The sequence below is a fragment of the Sphaerodactylus townsendi genome, linkage group LG02 (assembly GCF_021028975.2).
Source record: "Sphaerodactylus townsendi isolate TG3544 linkage group LG02, MPM_Stown_v2.3, whole genome shotgun sequence".
Taxonomy (NCBI): domain Eukaryota; kingdom Metazoa; phylum Chordata; class Lepidosauria; order Squamata; family Sphaerodactylidae; genus Sphaerodactylus; species Sphaerodactylus townsendi.
The window spans coordinates 91393500-91411373 of record NC_059426.1 but is presented as its reverse complement, the minus strand read 5'-3'; the positions used below and the strand labels follow the sequence as shown (position 1 = coordinate 91411373).

General features: G+C 39.1%; 1 protein-coding gene across 1 annotated transcript in view; it reads right to left on the bottom strand.

The window, feature by feature from the left end:
- Positions 1–2212: 2212 nt before the first annotated feature.
- Positions 2213–17874, bottom strand: part of PARVA (parvin alpha) — an 83884-nt gene continuing 68222 nt past the window's right edge. The window contains exons 8-14 of the mRNA XM_048484027.1: positions 17453–17472; positions 13469–13530; positions 13206–13274; positions 11064–11165; positions 9658–9730; positions 5988–7670; positions 2213–5844 (exon numbers count right to left, since the gene is read on the bottom strand). Coding sequence (XP_048339984.1) covers positions 7594–7670; positions 9658–9730; positions 11064–11165; positions 13206–13274; positions 13469–13530; positions 17453–17472 — 403 coding nt within the window. The 3' untranslated portion in view covers positions 2213–5844; positions 5988–7593. The remainder of the gene's footprint in view (positions 5845–5987; positions 7671–9657; positions 9731–11063; positions 11166–13205; positions 13275–13468; positions 13531–17452; positions 17473–17874) is intronic.

The window sequence follows — 17874 nt, the reverse complement described above, 5'->3', positions numbered from 1 at the left end:
ACAACCTCTGCCTCATCATTTAGGATGCCTTGGGTCTGGGTTCTGCAGAGAATCCCAGGCTGGACACTGAGATTTATGATTTCTGGCATTTCTTCCAGAAATACTCCCAGGCTGTACTACCACTGAGCCCAGCATGGCTCCTGAGCTGTGCTGCTGTCAGGAACAACTGACTAAGGAAGTGTGTTCTCTGTGCTTGTGAAGAGAATATTCTTTTATTTTAGGGGGAATTGAAACCCCTCGATGTGAGAACCAGCATGGTGCAGTGGTTAAGAGTGGTGGACAATTTTCTCCCCATCTTTTCAGTAGGGCTGGGTCTCACTTGGTTGAGAGCTGTCTATCTGAGTAGGGAGTATGGTCTGTCAGGTACTGGGGTGGAAGTGTAAATATCCACATTGTTGTAACCTCATACACTGGTTACTCAATTACTCTTGATTTTTGACTGCCCCTAAAGACAATCCAGAAGTAAAGCTAGTGTAAAATGTAGCTCAGTGTCACACTGGGTGCCGTGCCCCCTCCCATAGCTGCACCCCTTCTCGGAACTCCCTGGAAGTTCAAACCCTGCAACCCCCCCCCCCCCCCCAGCTAGGTCACTGTCTACATCCTAATAAGTATAGATAGGCGAGAATATATTCAGCTAGTTTTGGGCAACTGCAATGGCTGCTTGTGGTATTCCAGAGCTGAGTTCAAGATACTGGTGCTTAACTTTAAAGCCCTTCATGAGCTGTGTCCAATACACTGTACATACTTCCTCTTCTCAAATGACTGTCTGCTCCAGTGAATACATCTGCATCATATCCTGCTCAGTTTACCTTCATCATGTGAGTGAAACTGTAAAAAACCAAGCGTGGGTTTTTTTTTTTTACTGCTAGTGACTTGCACTAATGGGCTGCTTGCATATTACCCAGGTAAACTAAACATATGAAAGCCATAAGTTTGCCTGGTTCAGTAGTTTCCTAGCGTGACTGGGCCCTGTCATAATCTTGCAACCATAGTCCTTCCACCTTGGTGTCCCAAGGTCCTGCCATAGAACTATACAGAGATTAAGAATAGCTTCTTAATGACAGACATGATGACTTTTGTGGATATTTTGACGGATGAGGGTCTAGTCTGAATAGTATAATTTTGGCTGCTGAATTTGAATCTGTTGCAGCTTTTAAATTTGTATTGCATTTTTATATAAACTACTTTAATCTAGTGAGATAAACATTTCACACAATAACCAGATTTGTTCACATTACTTGCTTCCTCCAGAGTAGTGAGAATCCTTACCTAAGATATGAAAGACAACACTGAAACTCAACTGGTGCTTAACATTCATTAATGCTATCATGATTAGATCTACAGGGATTTTTTTTCTCTTGCATTTGAAGAGCCTGTTTACAAACTTTATAAGTGCTTTTAAATTTGTAGTTGAGGCATTCTAGTTAATTTAGACAAAATATAATCAAAAGCATTCTGTCACAAAATACACGGATGACAAACTAATAAGTTTAGATTCAAAAACTCATTCATTTGTCAATTGTCAGTTCAGGGAAAAATGCATCAAATATGTATATCTATCTAATTTTCTGCCCTGACCTGAATGGCCCATGTTACCCTGATCTCTTCAGATCTTGGAAGCTAAGTGTGGTTGGATGAGACCACCAAGGAATACCTGTGTGTTTGTGAAGAGAAAGGCAGTGGCAAACTACCTGCTAGTTCTTGCCTTGAAAACCTTATGGGATTTCCATACGTTGGCTGTAACTTGACTGCACATTTTCTAATCTGAAGAACTGCAGAGTTACAGTTGCTTGGAACCAAACATTCTCTCAAGGGAAGGAGGGCGGGTGGCAATTACAATTTATTCTTCTCCCAAAGCAGACAATCCCCTCATGCCTCTCATTCATCTATTGGGTCCTCTGACCAGCTTGAAGGCAGCATTTTCAAGGCTACAGAAAGAGACAGAAAATTTAATTTCTGTCAGTGGGCTCTGCTTGTACAGTGTTTGGGTCTAACCAAATTTCACAGGACATATCATAGAGATAACTTCACCATATGCTTCGCTCAGTTCAGTGGATTAATAATATGTAATTGATTATAAAACTAACTAGTACTCAGGATGGTAGGTAAACCTCCAAAGTCTAATTTTCATTTATTTGGTTGAGAAAGAACAAGCGTTGAGAATTATGACAAATTATCCACAATTAATTGGCAAATAAATTCCACAAAAGACTATAATTTCAAGGTGCTGTTTTACTGTATAACATTCAGCATAATCAGGAAATAACTGTTCATACAGAAAAGCCATAGTAAAAAAAACAGAAGAAAAAAACTTTAAATGTGAGGTGTGTTACATATTGATACAACTTTCTGGCTACTGAATGAAAACCATTTTTAAAATAAATACTTCAATTTAGTATTGTTGGTGTTGTCTTAAAAACAAAGCACTGTCAAAACTAATCAAGAATAACTGGACATTACAAAAGATCTATTTTTTGACATGAAGGAAAGGTTAGGCACGCTGATCAAGTACCGTTTATTTTAATATCCATGCAAGCTGTTTTGATTATAAATCTGGTGTATGAGTCTCTGATAAAAATCCCTACCTGATGTAATATTTGAACATTTTTTAAAAAGATACATGGATAAAATGTTACAGGCAGCTTGTGGTAGGAAGGATGAGTGGGACAAAAAAATCAATCTTCATTCCTGTCTAATCTAGCATAGTTCTGAATATTCAGATTTTTTTTTCTTTTCTGTAACTGCGTGGACTAAAAACTTTCTCTCTGTGTTTGAGAAATCAGGTTCTTGGAAATCTAATTTCTAATCCTTAAGATTCAGCAGCAGCTTTGTCTATGAAGGTACACAGTACCAGGCAGGATGTAGCACCAAACAGGAATTCACCCAGATCCTTTTTTGTATATTCCTTTTCAGTTATCTGACTATAAATCTCTATAGACAAGACCATAACATATTTAATGTGGATGGCAAGCTGGTCATATTTTTTTTGGGGTGGGGGGTGGTATCTTCCCAGATGGTTAGAGGCAGTTGCAAAAGGAACGTAATAATCAATGAATGCGCGTGGAAATGAAACTCTTTTTAGGATCAACAAAGCTAGTGGTCAAGTTCAGAGATTCAACAGACTCCATAAGTTTACCTGGAATTGTGTGGTACTGCTGTGGGCTCAGATCAAACAGAGTTGCCATCTGTATTATTTAGAGCCTCAAGGTCATTGGATGATAAGCAACATTCGTTCAATCACACCAACATTTTTCAAGCTTCCAATATTGTGCAAATCATGGTAACCATGTGGTAGTAATTCATAACAATACCTTGTGGGATTCTTCCTGGGTGGTGACAGGACTACAGCATCCCACAGGCAATTGCTTATGGGATGCTGAGAGTCTGAACAAGGATGTATGGAGCAACAGTTGGAAATAGATAAAAATGCTGCTCTGTGTGGCACCGCACAGTATACCATGACAGAGTTTTTGTTGTTTGTTCCTCATCCTACCAGCATGAGGTCTGGGCCTGGATGAATCTAGATGTTATGCTGTGCTGGCCCAATCAAGACATAATTGCAAAGCCACTGCAATTCTTTTTATGAAACACAAAATCATTTTACTTTCTAGTATTATAAACAAGGCTGTGCTTGGCGTTAAGTTCTCCAACAACCAAAGGGATGAATTTTGGATGAATCCGAACTTTATGCTAATCACACAATTTTACTCAACTATAACATTCATTTTCACATCTTAAAAAAGGACTATTTTATGTGATGGAGACATAATCCTACTATGGCAATATAGCATTGTTATAGGATATAGTATAGTATATATGTCTATATTTTTCAGCTCTAATATATAATATGTAGATTCTATTTCATATTAAATTCACATAGGTGATAAATCTGTTAGAAATATAAACTAGGATGATTTAGGACATATAAAGCTTGGTCTTTGGTTTGACAAAATAAATGTTACTCGTGATCTCAAAACACATGTATTTTTTAGAAAATGTAACCAGCTTCATATTTACTCACAAGACATTTTGTTGATTCTTGAAGTAACATACCGGAATTTGGACAGAAACAGTTCCAGGAAATAAAATGCTATCACCAAATTATTATAAAATGTTCAAAATGTAAGCAATGCTTAACATAGGAGCAATTTAGCAATGGAACACTTGAACAGGATTTCCTCACTGCAAATGGCAAAAGGGATTAATGCATGTGTAAAGTACATTGTCTAAGAGAGTGCATAGATCGAGCCAGTCATTCTAATCCAGATAAAGACCTTATCCATAGCTAGATGAGTGCTGCACATGCAGTTCAATCACTGATCCAGTTGAAACCTCTATGAATACAGGACCAATTTTTAAAAATTAGCAGAGCTGATGACATGTTCTGAAAAAAGAATGGAGCAGCTGGATTCAGTTCCTTTCCTCCTGAAGCACTGCAAACATGTTACTGTTGCATTTTGGACTGTTTTAAACATGTACATCCACATTTCCTCTTAAAAAAATATATGAAGAGCAGTATATTTGCAAGAATATCTAACTGGTCATCAGTACTAACATGTTAGCCTCATATTTGTTATATCTGCAAATAAATGCAGACACAATTTTTACAAATTGAGCATTTCATAAATAGAGACTAATTGCTAACAATTGTCAACAAGTTTAGAAATGAACTGATACCCTTGGCACAGACCTCTGAGCTTTGTTGAGGACTGTTTCTGACTTCTTGGTTAAACATTGGACAGAAAACTGATCTCAATATGCTCTTCTCAAACTCTCAATTACTTCTAAAAATAAGATTTGTTTATTGTTTCAGATACACCAGAGAGCTTCCCTATTGTTCAGAGAATTCTATTTTTAATCTATTAGTTGCATTCAGTACAAAGCTAACTGATATGAAATGATAATCTATGTAACTTCATATTTAGCTAATGACTGGAGGGAAATCATACAAAGTAAAATTAGTGCCAGAATTCTATAGCTTGTTGGTGCTACTCTGTGAAGGGTAATCCAGGAATTTTGGCTGCAAGTTTTCCCCTTGTTCATAGAATAACTATAAGCTAGATATTGAATTACTGTTCAAGTGATGAAGACTTTTCTGTTTTTCTTTGCTAGCACTAAACTTCAATAGTCTCTTAATTTTGACAATCTCAGGGAACTCCGAGTAGGATGGGAAGGGGTCTGAGCAGGTTTAAACAGAGAACTCAACTTTTGTTTTAAAAGTTTTTGGAAAGGCTTTTTTGGCCAACACTTACAAAGACACAAAGAAAAAAGGAGGGAGTATTCTATCTTAACCTGAATTATCTTAACAAATGATATTATACAGGCTTTTCTTACATCCATGTGATTTGAAATAGGTTCTTAATCAGAGTAGTCTTTTATAATACAAAAATGGAACCACACTGTTTGCAGGCATCCTTGTAGCCAGAAATAATTGGCCTTATTTAAATACTTCACTATATTACAAATCATCACAGACACATTAAATCCTAGCTGTTACTGAACATGGGAGTATTCAGACCATGTATTTTACACCAAAAAGTATTGTGGGACAACATAATTCTGCAGCTTCACCACATTAAAGGATAAAATGAGAATAGCTTCTAGGATTCTGAATATCTAAGTACAGTAGATCAGAATGAGAAGGGTAGCCAGTACGTTCCTGTATAATATGAGCAATTTTATACATACTCCAAAAAGAAAAGAAAAATCCAAGGTGAACTAAACTAAGACGGATTCCTCATGGGCCAAAAATAGCGGTGTGAAAATGGTGTAAAATGGTTTTAAATGGTTTCACACTGCAGTTTTTGGCCCATGCGGAATCCGTCTAAAGTAGGGGTAGGGAACCTGCGGCTCTCCAGATGTTCAGGAACTACAATTCCCATCAGCCCCTTTCAGCATGGCCAATTGGCCATGCTGAAAGGGGCTGATGGGAATTGTAGTTCCTGAACATCTGGAGAGCCGCAGGTTCCCTACCCCTGGTAGGGAACTTAGATACAAATTCATTATAAATTTGCATGTCAAATATATACAATAGAGAGTTAATGTTTTTTTTCTGTAAATTAAGTCACGTCCTCAAGAGGATTACAGAATTGCTTTTTCCAAAATTTCAGTATAGTACTAAAAATGAAATAGTACTAAATACTGAGCATAGTGCATCACAGTGTGATGTGCTGTGAGCTTTCATTTTTGCATACAGGTACTTTTTACCAAATCCTGATAAAATTCAGACACTTTAAAATTTTAATGTCAGGCCCAATATAAATAATGTTGCAGTTGCATAGCATGATTTTCAGTAAACTTTCAACACTCTTCATTAATGATAAATCTGTAAAAACCAAAGTACAGAAGAATATTTCTCTGTTTCAATAATATGTATTTGTTTGCAGTTAAACCTCTTGTGCCAACTGTTTTGTTTTAATGCTTCATTCCAATTAAGTCAAGTTTATTTTAATCTTTCAGAGGCCTAAGAGCAGATATTCTATTCTGTCATTGTGTCACCATGATGACTTTTCTGTGTTTTGCTAAAGACCTGTGAGTTTGAAATTATCTACACATTTAGTACCAACTAGCCAAGAGTTTTCTAGTCCATAAATACCATGAAGTGTGCTGTTCTGCATCTATAAAGCATATCGTAAACGTTAAGGAATAAAAAATTATGAGGAATGTATACACAGGCCCCTATTGCATAGGAAATAATAGGTGAAGCCTGTTTTTAAGGGTTTTTCAAAAAAATCTCATTTAAGTCATACTACTAACGGTCTGCCTGTATACTTTCCATTGTCTTTACAGCAGCATTTTTATATCTCATTATGGGGAGGAGGAATTCTTTTGTGAAATAAATATGTATCACACATACACACAGTATCATGGAAAATTCCCTGCGGCTTGACTCACAACTCCATTAAACTGGACCATCCAAAACCAAGTTGTTTATCTGCCAAACCTAAAGCACCATTTTGCCCCATGACAACTTAGATGGCTTCTTCCTGGTAATAAGGCAGTGCCACAAGCTTGTTTATAACTGAGGAAAACTGAGGAAACCAGAACTGTGGTTGAGCTCCAGCAACAATGAAAAGGCCACATTCCTGGACTGATTGTTTTGCATGGTGCACATAAAAGGGAGAAGAGCACTGGAGCAGAGGCACCAAAGTCAGAAGATGGACTGGATCTTTGGTCCCAAAGAAGGACTGTTTCCAATGTAGAAATGAAAGAGCCTGCAAGGCATGAACTTCTGGGTCACTGCCTCTGGGTGGTAAAAAAGGGGAAATGCTGCTGTTTTCATTTCTATTTCTCAACCCAGTTCTGGATCAGGCTTTATGCCTATTCTGCGCAAAATTAAGAGAGAGCTTAAATAAAAGAATTGTATAACAGTATAAAAATCTCAGCAGAAAATAGGTGCACTGGGTTTTTACTTTATAACATATTTTGGTAGTACTAGTTTATGTCACACAAGCACAGAAGGGTATTCTGAGAAGCATGGTGTCTCCTTTGAGGAAAGCACAGCGTTTAATTAAAACAGAAAGACTGCAAAGATTAGAGTAGCTTCCTTGGCTGGTTCATTTACAGCTATCTGTGGCAATTCCAACAAATTCTTCATTCCAAGTTTCTGTATTTCGTGAACAGATTGTACAGCACTCTCAAGGTTGACTTTAAATCACAATTTACAATGTCTAGAGAAGAAAAAGAAGAAAGAAGAGTCAGCTCTTTGAATGTTATGCAATAAGCAAAGGACCAAAAGTTTGAGGAAGAATCAGCCATCAACATATCTTTGCTTAAAATGCCAGTGGCTTAAGTGCATTTGACTTCAGTGGGATCTTAACAGACTTTATTCAATACTATTGCCAATTATTTACCAGTAAAAAAAAGACACACACAACTTGCAATTGACCAAACCAAACATAGCCAGCTGTCCAGATATTATCTCATGACAAGTCCATAAGCTTCATAAATTCCTGACGCAGCTGGCAAAAACATAGAGTTGTCAGTGGCAAGTCATGGTTTTGAGTCACAAATTATAGCCTCATAGATTGGCTCTAGCATTCTCTCTCCCCTCCCATTCCACAAGCATGATAGTTTTTTCCAGGTTCACAGAAAACCACAATTTGTTACACTTGTACCAGCAAACTATGGCTTCTGAAAAAAGAAGAAAAAAGAAAAAAAGAAGAAGTACAAATCATTCTTTGCCATTTTTGGTATAGCAGTGACTTTTGGTTTTATGAAGACAAAGAAATAGCTAATTAGCTTCCAGTACATAAGAGAAGAAAAGGGAAGGGAGCAAGATACAGATCTTGTCAGATCTTGGAAGCTAAGAAAGATTGGCACTTGTACAGACAATACCAAGAAGAACTCTACAATGGCAAACCATCTGTAATGAGAGATCACCATCCCAAACCACCACTGGTAAAGGCAGCCTGAGCAGAGAGCGAGCAGGCACACACCTAAAGCTCTTCTTATCAGACTGGATTGGGCACTCTTGAATGACTCCTTGAGGCTTATTAACAAGCAAATAAAGATGGAATGTTTATTTACAGATTTACAAGAATATAAGGCTCATTCCGCACATGCAGAATAATGCACTTTCAAACTGCTTTCAGTGCTCTTTGAAGCTGTGCAGAATGGCAAAATCCACTTGCAAACTGTTGTGAAAGTGGTTTGAAAACGCATTATTTTGCGTGTGCGGAAAGGGCCTAAGTTTCAGAGATAGTTAGACCTTTCTTAGGCAGGAATGCTTTGATACATCTTTTAGTTCTTTGACTCAGTTTTAATATTACTTCCCTCTACTAAACTACTTTCTTCAGGGAAAATCTTTTTTCACATATCTTTACAAATACTTAAATATTCTACTCCTTCCTCTAAAGGAGAGGCACACAGGGCTTCACAGAGCAGACCCTGGAACCCACTCCTGACTCTGCCATTTAAATAACACACACCCTCAGAGACTTCACTGTCCCAGATCTAGGTGCTTTCTTTGCAGATACCTGTAACCAAGCCTTCTGTGTGTTGGAAGTATTGCCTTTGTGATGATGTTTCCCTTTGGACTACAGCTTAGGTATCACACACAGCCTGGCCTTTCCCAGTCCTTCACTAAAAACTGACTATTCAGCCTCTTAAGCAGCAAAGCTCTCTTTCTCTCTGGTCTCCCCTTTCTGGCTTTCTTTCTGGTCTCTTCTCATCAGAAAACACACACGCCTTTTATAGACAGATGAAGCAGCAGCCAGCCAAACAGATGGAGCTCTGGGTTAACTCCTCACATTCCTTTTCTCTGTCAGAAATGCGCTTTAAAATTAACCCTTCTTAAGCAGTCCACCACACCATATTTGCTTCTCACTTGCCCTTGCTGGAGTTATAAATCAATTGCAGCTTGACAGCACATATGTAAGTACATGAGGAAAGTCTTCTAGCTCAGGTGTCCTCCCCCAGCCCCACTATTTGAATCTGAGCAACAGTAACTTGCAATATGAGTCCCAGTTTTAACTGTTTTCTCTACACAATCATTTTTCTGATTCTCTCTAGCCCTCTTCACCTTTTCTTCCATTTGATCTCCCTCATCCTTCACCTTTTAAAAAATTATAAACAAACAAAATAAGAAAGTCAGTGTTATGACCCACAGTAGTTCTCTTACAAGAAAGATGCATTACAAGAAGTTCAACACGATACCTTCTGGCCTTGGTTTGGGTTTTTCCAATCCTCCATCTTGCATTAGCTCAAATGCAAAGGACACATTAAGGACCTAGTGATTTATTTAAGAGAAATTGATCACTGACTTTTTAATACTACTATATAAAACCTATTGTGAGGCTCATTATTAGCCAAGATTATTTTGCACAGAAATATCTAATTTGTATAAACAGGAAAAAAATGATTTATAAAGCTAAAGAACATACAACTACATCACATAAATTAAGTAGTGGTGTTAAGGATCATATTTATTTTAACAGACAAGTGAGTTTTCTCCCTTATTAATGGAATTACAGTAGGAAAATTTAAGTTAACTGCTAATCCTACAATTGTGTCTTATACAGATAAACTTATAGAAGTACAGTATTCTCCATACAGAATCAAGATATATTTTAGCTGGAATTTATCATAACTGGATTCTTTATAATTATGGATAGTTTTCAAAACAGGTAAACAAGAATAATAATTTGTTAACATAAAATAGTTTGAATTTCTTTATCACTCATCTATTAGTCACAAGTTAGATTAGTAATATTACAGGTTTACATACTAGGAACTCAGTCTGACAGTGAGTTACCATAATCACTAAGTAAATCATATCTGATAGCAAGGCTGTAAACTCTGATGATCCAAGAAACTGAGAGGATACTACACTGGCTATCGGTGAGGAATGACACTCACTCAAACCTACCCATACTGCCACACTTTCTTACATAGCTCAGTGCTTTAATTATGGACATAGTTTAAGCTTCTCAAGGAAATTTCTGTTGAGATTTGGGGGTGGGGGGAACCTCAGAACAACATCTTCTCATACATAATAATTATATATACAAGAACACAACATTTGCAAAATAGGGCTAGCCATATTCACCATTTAGAATTCCACAAGAAATGCAAGGCTTATAGAAAAAGTCAGTATATTAAAAAAAATTAGAGTAGAAGAACAATGAGAAGTTAAAAGTCTGAAGGTGGGGAAAGGGAGGGGAGAAGAGTTGTATGGCATCTTGAGTTATTGTGGGAAACCAAGTTGATATTGAAATAGTGGTGCCACCAAATGGTATCACAAGAAGTAAAATCACAGAGCCCTTCGGGGGTTGGGCGGTATAAAAATCCCATAAATAAATAAATAAATAAATAAATAAATAAATAAATAAATAAATAAATAAAACTAAATGGGGATATTAGAGAGAGGAAAGCAAGTTGGAGACAGGAGACAGTAGAAAGGAGGGAAGAACATGGGAGAGAAGAAATAGAGCTAGAGGCAAACCAGGGCCAATAAGGTGGTGGAATTTCTCTTCCCTAAGTGTCCTTATAGCTTGTTATACACAATGTATTTCTGCTATGTGGATTAAGAATAGCAATATAAACTCCAATTACAAAATTACCTTTTGTTCAAAACTATCAGGAGTCAAGAAAAAGCTGTGGAGAGGCACAAAATAACCTTCAAGAAGACCCATCAGGAGAACCAGGTACACTCCATCTGCAAACTTTAACATAGGATAATTGCCTTAGCATAGGCTCTCAAAATCATTGTTCTGTGCTGAAATGAAATTATGAATGAACAAATAAACAATACTGTGTTGACAGTCAATGAGGTGTAGTGGTTAAAGTGCTGCAGTATGATCTGGGAGACCCAGGTTTGAATCCCACTCTGCCATAAAAACGTGTTGGGTGACCTCAGGCCAGTCACACACACTCAGCCTCAACTACCTCACAGGGTTGTTGTGAATAAAAGGTTAGGAGAAGAGAGCTATATAAGCTACTCTGGCTCCTCATTGGAGAGAAAGGTAGAGTATGGATGAAGTGAGTAAATAAACAAACAAATAATCTGTTAACAGTAGTGTAATTCTGCAGCAAAGTGCAAATAAATGTGTCCAAAGCTGAGGTAAGAAGAATAATGCCTGGATTGAACCTGAGATCCTGAGTTTAGGGTTTTTTCCGGTGCACAACCCGATCCCCGGCACCAGCTTCGGCCACATGCTCCTCCTCTCCTATCTTGACTTCAACATGAGCTGATGCCGATGCCGTGGCCGTCTCTATTCGGGTAAGTAAAGAGTTTTGCCCTGGGCCCATCGGGGTGTGTGTCTGCGTGCGTGCATGCATGTGTGTGTGTGTGCTGAAAATTCAGGTTTTGCCCTGGGCTTTCTTTTCTGGTTCATTGTGCTTTTTTAATTCCCTTTTTCCCTTTTACTTTATTTGTTTATCTTCTTTTAATTAATAAAATTCATTCAAGTTGCTTTGAAAGGAAATTTTGTAGGGGAAGTCCATTATTATTAAAAGGGTTTTAAGGGTAGGGTTGGGAGGGTAGGGTAGGGAGGGTTAGAAACATTTAGAACATGTCTCTTTTAGTTATAATAGGCCGTTTCTGCACGGCCCATTAATGACGGCCTGGGGGCGCCAAAAAAGGCGCCCCCAGGCCGCCGTTCGCACAGGCCAGCTGCTGCTTGCCAGCTTAGCGGCGACCTGAATGCGCTTCCCTCCCCCCAAGTCAAGGGTTGTTGTTGGGGAGGGAGCATCTTCCCCTGCTTGGCGCAGTGCGAACAGCGCCGCCCGAGCGGCGCTTTCTCCTGGCTCAGCCCCTCCCACGGTGTCCTCCCTGCATTAAGCCTGCGAGGCGTCGCAGCCCCCGCATACACTGTCCTCCGGCCTCCAGGGGTCAGAGGGCAGCGTCAAGCGAGACTCTGACGCGCTGCTAGCGACGAGGACACCGTGAAGCGGGGGAGGGCGCAGAGGCGGCTCCGTGCGGAGCCGCCTGCCGCCCTCCCCTTCGCCTGCTCGCACGCTTGCGTGCGAGCAGGCTCCCGCCCCCAGGCCGGCAGAACTCCTGCCGGCTTGGGGGTGCCTCCTGGCCGTGCAGAAACGGCCATAGTTAGTTTAGTAGGATTATAAAATAGCTATATTTTTTCTTCCTTTTTGTTCAAATATGTGTATTAAACTATATAATAATATGTAACAAGTACAAATTTGTAAAATTGTATAACTTTCAATCCTCTACTCTGAATGGTATGAGACATGGAATTTATTGTTACTTTGCAATCTTTTTTTTACTTGAAAGCAATTTCAAAAAAATAAATAAAAAAGGAAACACATGAACTTGCATATACATGCAGAGACCAAGAGATAAAACAGAGGGTTCCCCCCGCCCCCGTTTCTAGCATATCAACTCAGTGCCTGAAACCGCTTCAGCTAGCTTGCATTCTGGTTAATCAAACATACTACTACTACTACTACTACTACTACTACTACTACTACTACTACTACTACTACTACGTGACTTCCTCAAGGTAAGCAAGGTTGCTTGAACTAAAACATGCTTATCACTATCTACAGTTAACAATTATCAAAAACATGTATGTTACATGTACTTACCAAATGTGCTTAGTAAAAAAAAATCAACCTGGGAATACCTTGATACATTCCAATCTCACCCAGAATGGTCCGAAACAGAAAAATCAGGAATAGACTGGAAAAGATGGAAGATGACAAGACACTGCTCTCCTTTACAAAACAAAACTACGTGGTCTTACCTGGGTTTCTAGCTCTGTAACTTCCAAATTCAACTTGTTCAGGTGCTTATTCACAAAAGTTATGAGGGTCTGAAAATTAAGAGCAACATTTTACCTTTTTTTTAAAGGACATATTTGTTACCTTACAGCAAAGGAAAATCCTGTCAAACATATTACAAACATTAAACTAATGATAGAGCCATGAAATAGATACTACCGTTAAAAAACCCAAATCATTACTGTTATAGTAATATAATTTAAAAAAAACAGAAAGTCAGTCCAACCTTTTTTACAACATTGAGTTTGTCTGGAGCATGATCAAATAGGGTATCAAATGCATCCCGTTCTGAAACAAATGGGATAAAAACGTGTTAAGTACTAAAAACAGTCCTAGGATGCTGATATTGTTCATAGCACATTTTATAAATTCAGAAACCTTTATGCTGCCCTCCAGAAACCTGCCCAAGGCAGCTTACAAAATAAAAATAATAAAATGAAAACATTAAAAGATATTAATTAAAATCCAGCACTGGGTGGGAGGAAAGCCCAGTATAACAACATAGAACATAAAAACAGATCAGAGACAGCTTAAAATAAGTTTCCATAATGAAATAGTGTTTAAAAATCACACTCTTAATTAAAAGCCTGAATGAACACATATGTTTTAGCCTAGCACCTAAAAGCACACAGGTGCCTGGTGGAACCTCAAGGGGAAGGGCATTCTATATCGAAGGTGCCACTACTGAAAAATCCTTGACTTGGTTGCTGTTCACCTCATCTGAAGGTACGGGCAAAAAGAACAGCGACTGTGAAAGAGATCATAACTGTCAAGCTGGACAATATGAGAGGAGGCGATCCTTCAAGTACCCTGGCCCCAAGCCATTTATGGCTTTAAAGATAACAACCAGAACTTTGAATTGTGCACAGGAACAGATGGGCAGCCTGTGCAGGTTTTTCAGCACTTGCATGATATAAGCTCTGCATTCTGCTCCTGACAACAACCAGGCTTTTTAAATGAAGTTTCTAGCTCGTGTTCAAAGGCAATTTCATGGTAAAGAGCATCACAGTAATGTAACTGGAATATAATCAGAACGTGGCTCACTGTAGCCAGATCATGCTTTTTTGGAGAAAAAGTCATAGCTGCAAATCAGCTAAAGCTGATACAAACATTACATGCCACAGAGGAGATCAAAGTCTTCAACTGTAGGCCAGGATCTAGTAATATCCTCCAAACTACAAACCAGTGCCTTCAGGGGAATACAGCCCCGGCCTCCCAGCCAGGCTGACTCTTCGATCCCCAAGCAGCTTAGTAATTCAACAGCAGCACCTCCATCTTGTCAGCTTCAGTTTCCTGGCTCCCATCTATTACCATCTCCAGGATGTTCCCAAACCCACTTGATGCAACTGCTAAGGAGAAGTAGAGTTAGGTGTCATCCCCATATTGGTGGCACCTTACTGCAAATCTCAGTGAACTCTCCCAGCAGCTTCACGTAGATGTTAAACAGCATGGGAAGCAAGATGGAGCCCTGAGGGACACTACCACATAAAGGCCATTGGGCCGCACAGCAGACCCCCAGGCCACCTTCTGGAATCAAGAGTGGAACCATTGAAGACATTGCACACAGAGATCTAGCAGAATAAACAGGGAGACACTCCCATCATTCTGCCATGAAGATAATCTGTCAAGTTGATGAAATATGTGGTGATTGTTTCAGTTGTGCACTGCAGCATTTATTCCCTACCACTACAATGTGGCCATGAACAGTGAACTTTTACTGATGTGCACTGCAGGGATTGTGATTCAGATTTTGAAGAATTTGTATATAGCAAACAACTATGGTTTATAGTTGTCCTAGACCCAAGTCAATCTGGTTTCAGGCATGGCTGTGGCACAGAAATGGTCATGGTCGCTCTGATGGGTGACCTGTATCAGGAGAGAGATGGGGGAATACTATCACGTTGATTCTCCTTGATCTCTCAGCAGCTTTTGATAGACCATGGTATTTTGCTGAACCAGCTCCGGGGATTGGGGTTGTGGGGCACTGATACAGTGGTTATCCTCCTACCTTTGGGGTCAGTTCTAGAACATAGTATTGAGGGTCTCGTGCTTGCAGTCTTGGGAGTTCTCTTGTGGGGTTCCCCAGAGCCCCTATGCTATACAACATCTACATGAAGCTGCTGGATGAGGTCATCAAGGGATTTAAAGTCAAGTATCAATATGCAGATAACACCCAGCTCTATCTCTCCATTTCATCAAAGTCAGGAAAGGCGTTCCACATGCGGGACCACTTCCTTGAAGCAATTATGGGCTGGATGAGGATCAACAAACTGAGGTGACTCCAGACAAGACAGAGGTTCTTTGAATTCCAGGCTCCCAAATTTGCAAGAACATGGGGCACCTGGTTCTGGATGAGGTTGTATTTCCCAAAAAGGACAGGGTACGAGATCTGGGGATGCACTTGGATTCATTGCTTTCTTTTGAGGTTCAGGTGATGGAAGTTCCATCTGGTTTGCAAGCTCCACCCGTTTTTCGACAAAGGGGACATGACCACAGTATTACATGCTCTGGTAACCTCTTGTCAGGACTACTATAATGCACTCAATGTGAGGCTGCTCTAAAAACAGTCTGGAAGCTGGAGCTTGTGCAGCATGCAGCAGCTAGGCTGATAGCCAGTGCATCTGGCTAGATGCACATCACAGCAGTCCTTAAGGAACTACACTGGTTCTCAATTTACTCTCAAGCCCAATTCAAGATGTTGACATTGAAACATAAAGCTCTAAATGGTTTGGGTCCTGCCTACCTGTATGTACCTGCATTGGCACTGAGGCTACAGAAGGAAGGGCTCTTAGTGGTACCTCACCCACACTCAAGTGTCAGGGCACATGGGAGGGTTATCTCTCTGATTGGCCCTAGACACTGGAATAGCTTCCCATTGGAGGATATAAGCCAGCCATGGGTTTTAGGGGAAGAATCGGTGAAGAATGTGTGCTCAGTTTTAGCCAGCCTCCACCAGGCGTCACCGGGGCGGCTACCGATGCCAGGGGCGAAGCAGATCCTCAATTGGGGCTTCAGGTTAATTTTATATGGTTTTCACCACTTTTACTTGTCATAGTTTTATGATCTTTTATTATGTTCTTTTACTGTGTATGCCTCCTAGAGACTTGGTATAAGGCGGGAATACATATTTTTAAATAAAAGTAATAAATAAAATTAGTAATACTATAATAAATAAAAATCCAATATAACTGAACTAAGTCTGTACAAGAAGTGGCAATTTCATACAAGGGTCTCCATCTTAACTATTAGGTGTCTTTTGACAATTAAATTTGTCTATAGTCTGTTCAATATAAAGATACAAGGGCGACTGAATTAATATACAAGCACTTCCTTCTGGACCAACTTTGTAGAGCAATGCTTGATGGGGGCCTAGTGCCCGTTTTATAAGACACTCCAGGCAACCATTAAACCACCTATACAGGATTCTCTTCTTCACACTCAGGCGGTGTGCAGACAAGGGCTGGTGGAGGGGAAAATCTCATTTTCCCATCCCCCCCTTGCTTCTCACCTTTCAAAGCACTCCCTGCAGTGTTCAAAAAGCCTAGTTCTGCTTTGTTGATCATTTTTTCAGTGGGAAAGGGAAGCTTAGGTTTGAAAACCACAAGTTTCGTCTAAACTAGTTTTAACTAATATATGCTTTGCTAACAAAGGTCCATGTTTAAAGATCACAGATTTCTGTCTTTTATTAAGATGGCTCTTAACAACTATTCTAAAAGGTTCATACATACTGGGGACTATTTTGTATAGCATAAACATGCTGATTTCACTTCCATCTAAGAATGCAAGACTGCACTTGGTTCTTTATGTTGAACAGAGTATATATTTTGCCAACTACTTCCCTCACATATGTTATTCTGGAGCAAAAAAGAAAAACTGCAGGACATTGTGCCTTTCATTAGCTTTAGAGTACACTTCACAGAATCTTTCACTTTATTTAATAGGATAGGGCAGTTGTAATTGTACAGAGATTAAGCAATTCAAGATAGGCATAGAAAGTTTTATATGTTGGACTCTATATATAAGAAAAAATGAGATGGGCAAATTTTTCTTTGGTTCATAGACAGTACTGTAGCACTAATGTAAGCATGTTAAGCAATGACAACTGTGACTCTGAATTAAATTCATCTTGAAAAAACTGTGGCTGCAGCAGAATTAACTGAAGTACACTTTGGAAACCTCTGGAAAATGCTTAGAATCCAACGAGGCTTACCATGCCGTCCTGACAGTGCCCTGCAGAAAAAGAAATAATGAAATTATATGCATGTACACTTGCACAGTAATTTAATATATTTTTCATGTGTGGAAAAAAACTGATGTATATAACTGCCGTAAGCATGCACATAGTCATCATATAAGGCTTTCTGTTCATACCAACCAAAGAACACACGTACATGGCATTCAATTAGACCACCAGTATTCATAAAACCAAAACTTCCCTCAACTGAGTCCAATGAAGAAGAAAAAAAGGATTCAAAGATTCCTGCTTTCATTTTTTTCTAAAATGAAAAAAGGTTACAGAGGAAGGATTACATTACTCATATTCTTGGGGCTCAGATAATGTTCAAATGTAAATGTACTAAAACGAAGCAAAAAGTATTCTTAACGGTATGAAAACAAAAATGAACCTTCCAT